Source organism: Rhopalosiphum padi, chromosome 1 (assembly GCF_020882245.1).
Source record: "Rhopalosiphum padi isolate XX-2018 chromosome 1, ASM2088224v1, whole genome shotgun sequence".
NCBI lineage: Eukaryota > Metazoa > Arthropoda > Insecta > Hemiptera > Aphididae > Rhopalosiphum > Rhopalosiphum padi.
The window spans coordinates 11,906,484-11,922,151 of record NC_083597.1 but is presented as its reverse complement, the minus strand read 5'-3'; the positions used below and the strand labels follow the sequence as shown (position 1 = coordinate 11,922,151).

Here is a 15,668-nt window from a genome sequence, read left to right as displayed (position 1 = left end):
TCGATCAGGAAACAGTATTTTGTTTAAAGTAATTCCATATTTTTTATCGTTCTCAAGAATATTATTATTATTATTCAAATAATACTTTGTTTTTTAGTACTCGAATTGGTACTTATATTACTTATTTAGATATCGAACATAGAACATACATTTTATATAGGTAAGTGCTTAGCTATAAATGTATTAAATACCTTTTTTCTAAATATTTTATTTTTAATGTTATATAGGCATTAAATAATTGAAATTTTGTATCTTTTATTTTACTAGGTAAATTGCTCTTATTTTTAAAAAGTTGAATAACAACCACCACCATTTAAAACCATTAAAACCAAATTACTATCAAAATTAATCTATGGTGATATAAAGTTTTAGTAAGCTATTAATATTTAAAATATGTAGCAAGGTATAATACTATAATGTGTTTAAATAATTATACTTTTGTTATTTTTGTTTCTTTAAATTATTTATAGTAATATTTATTAAGAGTTAGGTACCTACATTTTAATTAGCTGTTTCAAGAATAATGTTTTAAGTGTTAGAACATCAAGTAATATAATTTAAAAATGTGGTAAAACAAGACAAATAATCGTTTAGAATGCTTGATATTAGAAATAGGTACAGCTATTTGAGTTATAATCAATGATACGTCGTTTATTAGGTACCTATTGTATTTTATAAATATACCATTTTCAAATAAACAGGTCTATTAATAATATACATAATGTGATATTTCAATAATCCACATTAAAATGAGTAGTATAACTTGCAATATACTATATATGTATAAATATTATAGAATGTTAAGAAGATACAAAAAATAATCATCTTATTCAAACCTATGAATCTATTATGATTAATCAATATCTATTAATTTAAAACAATAAATTATTCTATTATGAACTAATGTATTAACATAACGGTAAGTCTTGTAGAATATTTTAGTTTAATTACATTTTTATAAACATTATATTCTTTTTTTTTAAATTATTATTATTGAAAATTAAAAGAACCATTCTATTCATTTCATTTCAATAACAAAAATAACGCGTTCGACTGCAGAACATGTTGTAATGAGACAATGCAACTTCCGGTTAATCTAACCGAAAAAAAAACAAAAAAATCTATTGAATCCAACAACTATACACGTTGAAGACTGGAGTATTTGAATAATGAATGGTAGATATTACTAATAAAGCTACAGAAAAATGTATGAATCAACTGGATATCTACCAGTATAGATTACTGAATCAACAATGTATGACGAGCCATCATAATAGCAAACCACCAGTTCAAGGAAAGAGGGTAATCAGTTGGATAAGGCATTAAAATCTAAAGGTAAAAATATATAGCAAACATCAAACCGTCGTAGAATGATGGAAGTATCATGTATGAAGACTGTTTGTTATGTATATGTTACGGTTAGTATGAAAAAATGGACAGTGTACACATTGATCAGGAAATTTAAAGCGTAAATACAAACAGATTATTTTTGTATGATATTTTGTATTAAATGTATTATTATTAATAATAATTATACAATATCGATAGAAAATAGATAAATAATGCATTATTAATTATAATTTATTATATTTTAAATATTTTAAAACATTGGTAATAATTTTGTATAGCGTTGTGTCATAAATATTACATTTTAATATTATATTCTTTTCAAATATTTTAAATATAATAAAATTAACTGTGAATGATGAAAAAAAATCAGAGTACAATAAATGAGTAACAATAAAATTATAATATATATATATATATAATTTATGATTAATTTTTGTTTATTTTCATCAACATATAATTATTAGTTTAACAAAATATATTAGTATAAAAAATATTGCATGAAATAATTGGTTTGTATTCGTGATTCAAATTGTCCGGAGAATGTTCACATTGCATACATATTGTGTTATATTTCCTTTATTTGTTTTTTTTTTTATGATAATACATATACATTAAGATGCTGTAAGATTCTGTAAAAAAATGGATGTCTGAACGTTTTATATCTTATATATATATATATATATATATATATATATAATTTTTTTTTATTTGTTTAATGTAATATGTAAAGTAGTACGAGTATAATACATCATGTATGGCTTAACAAGCACATGATATACGATAACATACTAAACGTATATTTTTCTGATTAAAATGTGAATTTTAATTTATCTAAGCACTAGGCCATAATATAATATGTTATCAATTAAACATATAAGCCATAAATATATATATATATATATATATATATTTATTTTATATTTATTATTTATATTATAATATACTATAATGTCATATCAGTTATAATGCATATTTTATAAATTACATTAACCACGTGTATAATATACTCATATTGAAAAATCAAATTTATTTGTTCATATATATTTATTTTATTATTACTATTATTATTATTGGTACAGCTTCAACAACATGAGCTATTAGCTATTTAATAATATAAATGCTACACAACATTAATAAATACATAGGTTTTTCTAAATTTTTTTATACATATTATAAATATATCTCATTGAGAAATAAGAAGATTTAATTATTGTTGGCTTCAATTGAACTCAGAATTTCAAAAAAGTTGGTCTTAATTTTTGGCTCCGTCCGATTTATAAGTGATCTTAACAGTTTACAAGGAGTATATTGACTTTAAGAATGTCACCATGGGTTAGGTACTGTATTGGTTCTTCTCTCCAGAGAAGATGGCTGTGTTCCCTATTCCTAATATGTTAATGATTACTTATTATTTATCTTTACGATTGAATAATTGGGGTTAAGGCTAGTATTTAATAGTATTTTTCATTTCGCTAAGTCTGTTATTAGATGTACACGACCATTCGGATTTTTATAAGTTGAGACAATGAATGTTAAAATTCCTATGAATGTCAATAAATGAGAGATGGGAGCTATGTCATGGGGTTATTGATGGACTGCGTTTCCAGCTACTTTGTCAAATTTATAATTGCCATCAATTTCAAAATACCCTGAAGTCCATACAAATAAGACTATTTTCTTAGTATCTTTAAAAATAATGTTACTTATTTTAATAGTTGGCGTGCGCGAAAGGTATAGTTATACTCTAGATTGTAAAGATCATTGAGAAATTTTTACATTTGTTATTAACAGGATTAAGTAATTTAGTTACTACATAGATTCGTTTGAGAAGGACTAGCTATTTATTTCATTATACAAATACTAATTATTATGGTATAATAGATTGTAAGTTACGGTATTATATTATATTGGTAAGAGAAATATTGTATTTATCACTTTTAAACCTAATAGTATTTTAAAAATAAAGTAAGTGAAAAATAAAATTTTCAAAACAATTTTTAGTTTACAATGGTAATGTTGAATTCTCTGAAGTAAATAAAATACGAATTATGTAATTCAGAGAGAACTTAATTATATGAATATGATGAAAAGACGGTTCTCTAGAAATAAATAAAATGTTTGATACTTGGCTGCTTTGAAATGCTCTAGTTTTAACTCATAGACCACTGTTATGAATAATATTAATTATTTTTAAAATATTTAAGTTAGAATTGCCATAACGAACGGGTCTATAGTTTAAATTATTCTTTTTAGGTAAATATTAAATATAATATAAATATCGTTAAGTATTTAATTCTTACCTAATTAGTTTATATAATATACATACAAAATCACTGAATAGCATTTAAATATTATAATATGTTTTAAATTTGTTAATAATTACTAATAATTTGGTATAAAGTATTAAGTACACATAGTATATTAATATTATTTAAAATTTAAATTGAACATTCGTAAAGAATAATTATTGTTTTATGATGATTGATTATCGTAGGTACTTACCTAATTTACATTTTGTGTTAACGCAATAATATCTATTTCGTTTTTAATATGTATTTTTGGAAAAATTGATAGCTAGGTACTTTAATTTTAAATAACATTAAAATACCTTTAATAAGAATTAATAGGTATGGATTTGGTCATTTTTCAATTATTTTTGTAGTAATTTTTCTAAGTGCATAAAGTTAACTTACATTAAATAGAGGAATTTATTTAATCACAGTTTTAGTAGCATATGCATATTTATTTAAATTAACATAAGTAGGTACTAGGACTTCACCTGATGTGTGGTACACGAGTAAAATAGAAAACAATACTGAGTTTCAAGTATTTAGACCATTTTTGGCCTATACCGGGAAATTTTAAAAAGGAGCCCCACATGAAAAAAAAAGTCTAAAAAGGGCCTCATTACCAAAATAATAAAGGTGGGGGGGCCCACCGGGAAATGCCCGGTTTCCCAGGTAGGCATATCCGTCCACGGCGCAGTATACTTATTATCTAATAATATTACATTGCAGGAGTTAATATTTGTTATTACTTATAGGTACTAATATTATCATTTAAACGATTTACCACAGAGGTAACTACCTAGTATTGATAACAACTATAGTTTTCTAAAAATCTTACATAATATATGTATTACTTACGTAATATACACTATATAGCTTATAATGATATACATTTTAGTAGTACATTTCCTAAATATATATTATTCATGTGTATCATAGATATTTAGTATGTTAAAATGGTGATTGTATGATAATTCATTACCTACCCAACTCCTACAAATTAGTAAATCCTTACGAGACACCGTGTACATACTATTATTTGCATTTAATTAAACTATTTAAGTAAAATTATTTAATCGTGAATATAATTATTTATAATAAGAAATATTGATGTGCGTTATATATTCCATTGTTTAAAAATTGCAATATTTTAATTAAGTTTTTTTTCGAACGTCAGTGATTATTATTGCCAACAGAGATTGTTTTCTTTAATATTATGATAAACGTATAAAAAATGTTTTATATAATATATACGTTTAAATGTATAATTCAATATTTAGTATTTATAATATTATAAATAATATAATATAGAATACTGATATTACATAATATTATAATGCATATTGTACAACATACCTGCAACGATCTAGTTAAGATTGTAATAATAATATGAGATGATAGAAATACAGTTTATTTTAGCACGGTTACTTATATAGAATATGAATATAATAGGTCAAATTTTGTTATATTTAGTAGGTATTTTTATCATGGTAAAATTCGATTATGTGCTTTTGCGTGGGAAAATTGCAATTAAATAGTAGTTCGTATAGATTGTTGAATATTTATTATCCCGAGTTCGAGCAAGTGATGACTTTATTATTACCACAAACGTCAAATTTAGCCAAAGCAAAAAATGAGAAAGCTGAGGTCATTATTTATTTTTATTTCAATTTATATTGATTTCTGTTTGCAATCTAATAATAATATATAACACTGACATTTTTCATCTCACGGTATGAGTTCCGACAACATGTATTTGAATGCTGTCCGTTTTTTTCATACAATATACACATGCATAAACAGGTTCAAAACATTTGTGTATAAAAATATTTTACTACATTTTGTAGTTATTGTAAAATATGACATTTATATTAAAACTATTCCCTTGAAAACTTAAAAAGAATTTTTAACAAGTTCTGGGAAAGGTAAAGGACAAAGTTATACATATCTATTAAGTTATATTATAATTTTTACAATAAGCTAAAATAAACTTCATATTTTGATACTGAATAATATTACCACTATGAAAGTCAAATATAAATATATGAAAAATTGCATTGAAATCATTCATAAGTTATTGATTTGTGATGTTTATTGATACTTAAAATGATTGATTTAACACTATTAAAATTAGGTACAAATGTATACAACAGTTTTATCGATTTCGATATTATGTTTTATTTTATTTAATTAGTAACTTTAAATTTCATACTTGTTATTATAGTAATTATATAGCTTATACAATTACTAAAATTGAATCAAGATCAAGATCTTCATTTACATGGATTTTTTTGCAGGTTTCTTTACGAAGTGTATAATCCTTGTATCTATTTATCCACCATTCTTAAAAATGCATTGACATTTTTTTTTCATATACATTTATCGAATATATTTCATACTATCAATGTTGATTGATAGACACATTATATTAATCGACAAAATTCTTTTAATTTATCTTTAATATTTGTATAATAAACATTTTTACATACTACTAAAACGGAGTGTTTTTAAATCTTTTTGACAGCCATTAGTTATACGTTTTTAATAATTAGTTTCTTATCTATTTAATACTTATTCCTTATTCCATATATTTAATTATACGCTGTTCTATTATTTTTTTTTTTTAACAATACTATGTATTTTATTTGTAATTTAATTTACAAAAATGATTTGTTAAATTGTTCTAAAGTCCCTCGACGGGTAGAATTACTCTATACTAATCTCAGTAAAATTCAAAAAACATTGGAACGTTTATTTTATTTATAATTATGTGTATTTTATTATAAATAAAAACGTATAGCATTTAAAAAAAAAAAATTAAAAATTAAAAATCGTATTTGTATTGTATTTATTATTAATGTATTTTCTGAAAATAAATGTTTTTATAATAAATTATGTAATTTTATAATGTGTAATATTAAAATAAAATAATAATTTATTACTATAATACTCAAGTATAATGTATCATATTATGGTGTTTAAAACAAAAAATAAAATACATACAACTAAAAAATGAAAAAATCTAATTTTATACCTTTAAAGAAAAAAAATATATCTAGCTCTAGTTTTGTCAATTTTAGGATTAAAATACAAGTTGATAAATCAAAATTGGTAGAAAAAATTGATTGATTTAAAAATAATATTCAAAATGCGGGTTGCCAAAAATAATGAAGTTGTGTAGCACATTCGCAAACTATATTAGATACAACAATATTGTAAGTCATAGGAATTTATGATCCATTTGTCTAGTTTAACGTCTTTAAACAGAACTAAAAAATATTTACAGGGTAATAACTGAAAAAGTACACCCTGTTTCCGAGGACATGCGGTAAACCTTTAATATTTATAATAATATTACAAAATATTATGTCAAACCCTGTACTATATTTTCAATATTTTGGACCCAAAAATCAACATTTATAGAAAAAAAACCTGTGAACATTTAAGTACAGAATAACACAACACCAAATAATGACAGCATTTAAAAATTTAACTGATATTTAAGAAATTAAGAAAATTAGAGTAATGCATCGTACATTGATATACTTAAATATGATATTATATTCTTCATTTGGAAACACATACATGAAACAACTATAGAGCCATTAATATTGTAGTCATTTACTGATTTTATAGAGGTATATATAAAATAAATTTATATTTTTGGATATACCTGATAAACTTATATAATTATTATGATAATTAATCATTTTTTTTTTTTATTTATTTTACTTAAAATTCTTTTTTTATATGAACCATACTTAACATAATTTGTAATACGAATTGTAAATTCAACATAATGTATAATAGAAAAATACTCATTTACACACCATTAGGTATCATTGCTTTATTAGAGTGATAACTATCACAAATAATTATGTATGGGGTTTTAAGTAATCATTATTTTTTATTAATTTATATATATATATATATAACAAGTTAAATATACACATTAAATCTTCAATACAAAACAAGCCCATCAAAACTATTAACTAAATCGATTGTAAAGACTTGTAAAAATACTTTGTGTTTTCCATTATCAAAAAAATAATCAGCACAATCATAAACGAGATTAAGAGAAAGAACAGTTCAAAGTTGAAAATCACAGAGTTATAAACAATTGCCTATAAACTCATCAATAATTTATAAATAATATGTAATTATTTTTTTTAATTTCCAAAACTTTAGTATTTTTTAAGGACGTAGGCATCAAATATATAATAATATTATACAGAGACACATACATAGTTTAAACGAAATTATGATACTAATAACATTAAATTTAATAAAATATTCGTTTTGTGGAAATTCGATCGAAAATATTCAACAATAAATAAATTATTATTAAATAATTAATAGTAAAAAGGAAGATTCTCATTTGAAAAAATAGTAGATTATATCACCGCAGGACACTCATTAAATATACGTACAACGTAGTACAAAAAAATACAAGAATTTTAAAATAGGGTTTTTAAAAATTCGAATTTGAATAATATCACGAATAAATTAAAAAATGGGAGTGGGCATGCTTTATATATATATTAAAATAATAAAATTAAACTTTATGGAATGTATTGACCACTTTTGCTTATATAATTATATACGTATATATGCTTAATTATATAATATGTAAAAAACAAAGTTCTGTTTAAGTTTAAGTTGCACTAGTTAAGACAAATGAAAAATATACAAGAGTTTAAAAACATAAGAAATATAAAAGGAATTTTTAATTACTAAAAATAGAATATAAAATAATATTACATATGAGTAGTAAGACTACCATGGTAAAAAGTAGAAGGTACTATAAGGAATGGTGTGTAACTACAAAATGTATACCTTATACATCGAACAAAAAAATGTCTCTAGAGACAAAGTGAAATTAATAATTCATTCTAGCGGTGTATTCCATTTTCGTGATGAAAATAATTGTTGAAAATAAAAACAAACTGAGACACGTCCTAGTTGGTCATTGGATATTATTATATATAGAAGAAAAAGTCACCATGTATATGGGTCCACTGACGGTGGTTATTTCATAGATGAGAAAAAAACTGAAATTAAGGTGTCACACGCTCATACTAATTTTGATTCTAGAGTGAGCGATGAATGTTTTATAATAATGTATGTGTGCGTGTGTTGTTTTATGTGTGTGTAACATCTCCATTAAAATCAATACGAATGGTTTAATCTTAAACAACTTTGAGGATGTTTTCTGGTAGAAAATCGGATTTAGTTGATACTCGGAAAAGTTGGAACTGTAAAAATCGGAAATACTTGCGCAACATCAGTTTTCAACGAAATCGTTTTTTTTTTTTTAATTAAAAATAAAACAATTGTCGAGACTTTAAATTTTTTTGACTAGTTAGTCCTCCCATACTGTTTAAAAAAAAAGAAAGTATAGTAAAAGTATGAAATAAAAAAAACAATAGCTAGCAATATTGTTTTGAATTATTATATTGATCACTTACCATTTACCAATATACTATTTTATAAATTTGATAGTTAAATAAATTACCGCAAACCTTTTCATTTAAATATTTTAATGATTTTTCTTATATATTTTTTGAATTATAGCATTTAACTCTTATACTTGGAATGATACAGCTCATACAGACTGGATACCTGATGACGTGTTAACAGTGACGTACGAAGATGGTAAATGGAGTAAACCCTATTACGATTGTGGTGGTGGAAATATTTGGATGCTCACGTACACTGTACCATTTTTTGGCTACAAAGATGGAAAATACTTTTTCAAGTAAGTTTTTTTTTAACTTTATTTTTAAAACATACAATCTGTAATTTTTATTAAGTTTAAAAAATATATAAAATTCTAGTTAACACAAAAATCGGTCTGTTAATATGAATTTAAATGAGTTACACAAATAGGTTGTAGTATAGAAACTTCAGCTTTTTAAGATGGTAAAAATGAAAACCATACGTTTTTGTATTATTTTATTTTCAATTTAAAATTAATAACAATTATCAATCAAATTAAGTTTTAGAATAATTATTAATAAATGAATATTTTTCTCACAATTGACTGCTTATAAAATTCTGAGACGTAAAAATATATAACAAATCTATTATACAATTATTATTTTATACGTATTTAAAAAACACAAAGAACAAAATTAAAAATCAGAGAAATAGCTTTGCTAGATATAAGGATTTAAGTGTACCTCATCTTAAGTAGGTCACGATGAGTTATAATGTAATTCAATAACAATTAATTACAAAAAACAATTCTGAGTAGATAGATATTAGCCTCGTTAACAAGCCCCAAGCTTGTTTTTTGTAAAAATCATATATATTTTTATCGTTAATAAATTATAAATATCAATGGTTCATACATGCACTTAAATAACAGTTTTGATAGAATTGAAAATATTAAAAGGTATAGAAAAAAATTAGTAAATGTATACAACTAGAAGTACATTATTAATAATTAATATTAATTTGTTTCACATTATTCTATAACCATTATTACGTAATTTATTACAAAATCACAAAATATCTAAAACAATTAAAGAAAAGATCGTAATTTTTATTGTAATCTGCAATTTATGGTCAAATTACAAACTTGTCTATTAATGTCTATTAAAAAATTGCGTATAACTACAACTACATCATGTATATTTAATATATTTGAACTTCTAGTTTCTATTTAAATTTTGTTTAAATCATGTTTTAAGTTTCAAAATCTTAAATGTTTAAAAATTCAACAAAATTTTAATTACAAAATTATTTACATAGTTTTCATCAAATATAGTAATAATATTAAATTTGAAGTCTTATAAAGAGAAAAAATCGAAAAAAAAACTAAAAAAGTAGAATATTCAAAATATCAATAAAAAGCAAAACAAGAGAAAATATATTTTCAAAATTAATTCATCTTTAGAAAATATTAAAACATATTTTTGTTAAACATTTAACCTAGCTCTAAACTCTAGAATCTAAAACTTAAATTTTCATAATAATTACAAATATTTATGTTATAATATTCAAACTTAAATAAAATCACGTAAATACTGAATAAATGCGTCTTAGACTGCCGTTTCTTTTCTAAGTTCTGGTCATCCAACATATTATTTTTTATAATAATGAGACATATTATATTCCCTCTTATAAAATGTTTAATAGTCATATTGAGTTTAATTAAGTTTTTTTAGATAATTATGTATTAAATTAACTTATTGGAGATATATTCATGATTTTATTTCTTATTTCTATACCATTAAACATTGAAAAGTTAAGATAAAGCGAATTATATAAATCAGAATTAAATAGATAGGTACTTTCTTAAGTAACTTTTTTAACAAATATACTAAAATATTGATTGATTAAATTTGAAGAGTTGAATATATATTATAATATATATATATTTAATGTATATCTCTATCACTGTCCAATTTTTATCAATTTCGTATTAAAATTAATTCCCTATTTTTAATATGCTTTTGAACATCATATTTATTTTCAATTTTTTTTTCTGTACTTTTTATACATGAGTGTTATTCATTGTAGGGGGACGTGAAAAAGTACTAGTAAATAAGAAAATTTACTTAATACATATAAAGCCTAGATAAATTAAATTAAATTAAATGTTAGATATATTCCATTTTCGAGGATAATATTATGTAAATATATTTATAATTGTTTTTCTGATATTTTTCTAATGTAAAATTATTCTTAATTTTATAAATTCTTTGTTACTTTTTTTATTTTAATACAAATTTATAAAATTATCAAAAATAATAACTAGGAAATATAAATTAAATATTCAACAGTTTTTTTCTATTAATAAATATTGTATAGTATTGTTGATAAATGCACTTATACAGTTTGCAAAATCTAAATTTGTGATTTATAAAATTAAGCTTATAATCCTAACATGCTTTATTTTTCTTACAAGAAGTATATAATACATTATATATCTAATGTAATATTGTCAAAAAAGCTGAAATACATTAAAAAAGTTATTATGTTATGTAAAAATCATAATTAAAGTTAAATTATGATAAGTGATAATCTTACTGAAGTATAATAACCCTTTCATGTAAAAGAGTATTACAAGTAAAAACATTTTCCATAAATGTAAAAATATTTTAGTCCATTTATAAATTACATAATATTATACACTAAAGAACTTTTTATGCGATATAAATAATAAACTATGATGATACAAAATTTAAATTTTAAATATTTTTTTAGCTTTTTAACTTGTTTTAATATCTTCTAAAAAGAGTATTAAGATTTCAGATCTAAAGTTTATTTTTTTAACGAGGGTAATGTAGTTGTTATAATTTATTAATCAAATAATGATTACGTGATAAAGTAACCAAACTTAAATTTCACAGTAAAAATGTATTTTTATTAAAATTACATATTAAACCATTAATCACACAAGTTTTAGATTATATTATTCAAGAGCATTTTTATTGATATTGTCTGTAATCGTTCGTATTTGTTCGTATGATTCATATCTTTCAGAGTGCAAAATATATCAGATACTTATTGAGTTATAATGTTTGAAAGTATATAAATTGTAATTTATTTGTTTTGCACATTGATATTTTTCTAAATTATTAAAACATTTTTTTAACACATCAGTACTATTTAGGAATTAATTTAATATTAGACTTCTAGCGTACACTATTCAATTAAAATTTTTAATTATTTATAAAATTTATTTTTATATGTTATTTTTAGAAAACAAAATGCAAAGAGTATTGTTTGAAGCGTACTATGATTTTAATATAATATCTCATTGATAATAAATAAAACATACCTAATATAAAATTAAATTTGATTGACAATATATTATTATTATTAATAAGTAATAAAATGACAAGAAATATTTATATAATAGTAGAGAAATTATATAATTAAACAATAAATATAATGTTGCCAACTGGTTTTTTTTTTGTAATCTTAATAATTGTCATTATTGTGATATAATGTTATTTATATGTCAGAAAATAATATTTGAAAGAATAAAGAAATTGTGTTTAATGATCAAAAATGTTTTCTTAAAATCATTTTTAAACCATCATAAAGCTCTATAATACTGTAGTATGTGGTTAGTAGGCATAATAGATACGTTATCATCGATTGTAAATCTCAGTAGAGAAAAGCGATAAAAAATATAATTGACTCATTAAAGTTGTTTCATTTATTTTAAGTTTTTATGATTTAAAAACTATAATATTTTTTATGTGAAAATTGAGAACATTCAAACAAATCTTTAATTAAGATAATGTCAATAATAATATGCACTTAGCCATTTATCGTATAATTTTAATTCTCTTTTCATTAGAATTTAAGTGTGTAAAGATAATATTTCCTTAAATGTATTTTTTTTTCATTTGTCCTAATATTTATATATATATATATTTATGTAAATATGTATATGTATTCTATATTTTTAGCAGTATGATTTCTTTAAAAAGTTAAACTATACATTTTAAACCTAACATAGATGATTAGTTTTATCATAATATTATATATATTAAATTTTTTTAATACTGGAATCACGCACATACTATTACCACTGATAGATTAATGATATCATCTATTCTGAAGTGAATATAATAAATATAAAAATAATATCCACCAATTACACTGACAAATTATTTTTAATATGAATTTAAAAATCGATTTAAAATATATAATTATCAGTTTAAAATAAAATAAAAAATATGTTTTAACGAACAAAGATAACTTTTTTTAAAAATAAAAACAGTTTGAAACTTATAAATTATTACTAGTTATCACTGAGACAACTTGTGATGAAGTCCAGAGATATCTGATTCTCAAATAATGTATTATGTATTAATGTATAAAATTAAAAAAATATAAAAAATAGTTAAAAACTAAAATATAATAATAATCATATGATTAAGAATAATTTTTTCACGTAGGTACAGCAGCGTCATATTCACACATATTACAGCGTGAGATGTGCTTTTTTTAAATAACGGAAATTGCATGTTAGCTAATAATGGGGCATTCAGTTGTAAATTTGAGACCAAAAAAAAATCGAAAATCTTTCAACAGCTATTTTTTTTTTATTTCATCAGTTATGGGAATATTTGTTTACTGCGTACCTAATATTAACACCAATGTTCAATAAATTATGTTTTTTTATATGTATATTATACTTATTTTAAAATAAAAGTTTTTGATGATAAAAATATTAAATAATTATTTCCGATTGAATGTCTATACTATTTTCAAATGGTGACTCTAATAAATGTGTTTTGACAAGTTTATGATTAAATAATAGTATTACCATGACCCCCATCTCATATCTATTATACTGTAAATAATTTTAGATTCAACAAGTGCTAATTAAATTAGAGGTAAAGTATTCGAATATCTCTTAAAGGTAGAATGTCATGTAATTATAATATAATGTTTATTATACAAATTGTTTTTTTTTTTTTTTTTTTGTTAACTTATAGCAGGCAAAATATGTTATTTTATTTTTCCATTTCATATCATATAAAATGTCTACTAGGTTCTATTATTTACGTAGATATTTAAAGTTTCTAACAATATCGACTGATATACAATGACATAAACCTATATATTATATCATGACAGTTATTTTCGTGAATTTGAATGTCCTGTATAATTGGTAATTAAAACTCAGACAGAAAAACTCAGTTTAATAGCTGAATCTTCAAAGTTTAAAAATAAAACCCCCTAACTATTTTATCAATGTTTTTAAGAGCTTCGTTACGAGAATATTACCCATACAAAGTAAAGCAGTCCCATTAGCGTAGCCTATTATTTGCCCTTTTAAATTAAGTGGTTTTATAAAATTTAGTTGAATATTAATGCATATTGTGTCTATAATATCATAACATAACAATTACTAAAACGTTTCAGAAAATATTAAAACTATGATTTTTAAATAGTCAGTTTTCTAATTTAGCATATCAAATTAAAAGCGTAACCCTGATTTGGATATTTTCTATAAGTAATAAAGATTCAATTCAGAGTCGTCTTGTATTTATATTTAAAGCTAACAGTAAAATAACCTATAATTACAAAAAAATCTAGTAAAATTTAAAAAAAAAAACATATTTTAACATAAAAATTAAAATTAGTTGTTATATATATATTTTGTGTAACAATGATGTTCATTTCCCATACACATAACAGAATCAGTTAACTAGTGTATTCTCAGTACAATAATAAGTATAGTTAAAATTGGTTTAAATTATATTCTTTTATTATTAGTTGGTTAAACATATTACCATTGATTATAAACACTATACTATGCTATTACTTTTAAATCAAAAATGATATATTTTTTTAACGTTTTAACGTTTTATGTTTAAAATTATTGTTTATAGGTACCTACCGTCATACTCTATAGTAATATAAATATCATTAAGGTGGTAATATCATTTTAAGAAATACTTATTTTTTTGTTACAAAATATCAGATTTAAAGTAAAAAATATTCATCTTGGGACGTTTATGTATATTATGAATTTTACTATACTTAATGAAATTTTTAAAATATGTAGATTAATTTTAAGATATAACCTTTTTAAACCATGAACTAATTCACAATGTTTAACAATAAGGTGTTATTGTCTCAAAAGCTCATAAAAATTCTATATACTTAATATGGAATGAATATAATATTATTATAATAATTAAATATTAATAATAATATAATGAATGTACAATATTTTCGACAGCAATTAAATCAACCTAATGTAACACTAATAGCGAGCAAAAATAATAACTTTAATAGAAATATAAAAAAAAATACCATGAAATGCGTACTGAGCAATATAGGCTGACTGACCTTCTTTGCTCTGAATCATATTCCATACACAATATGACGTATCATTGAAATCAAATTTAACACATTTGTTGCAGTTCCCATTTGGAACCTATTGCACAGCAAAGCAGTACCACCTAAAGTGTTCTTACCTTTTTCTATTTTTCTATTATCCTAAACACATTAGTATAGCTCTCTTTAAAACAATATTACCTATTTTTTTAA

At 22.1% G+C, this 15,668-nt stretch overlaps 1 protein-coding gene across 1 annotated transcript in view; it reads left to right on the top strand.

Annotated features, from left to right (window-relative positions):
• Positions 1–15,668, top strand: part of LOC132917292 (probable G-protein coupled receptor CG31760) — a 99,636-nt gene that overhangs the window by 41,571 nt on the left and 42,397 nt on the right. Inside the window, exon 3 of the mRNA XM_060977968.1 lies at positions 9,213–9,396. Within this exon, the coding sequence (XP_060833951.1) occupies positions 9,213–9,396 (184 nt within the window). The remainder of the gene's footprint in view (positions 1–9,212; positions 9,397–15,668) is intronic.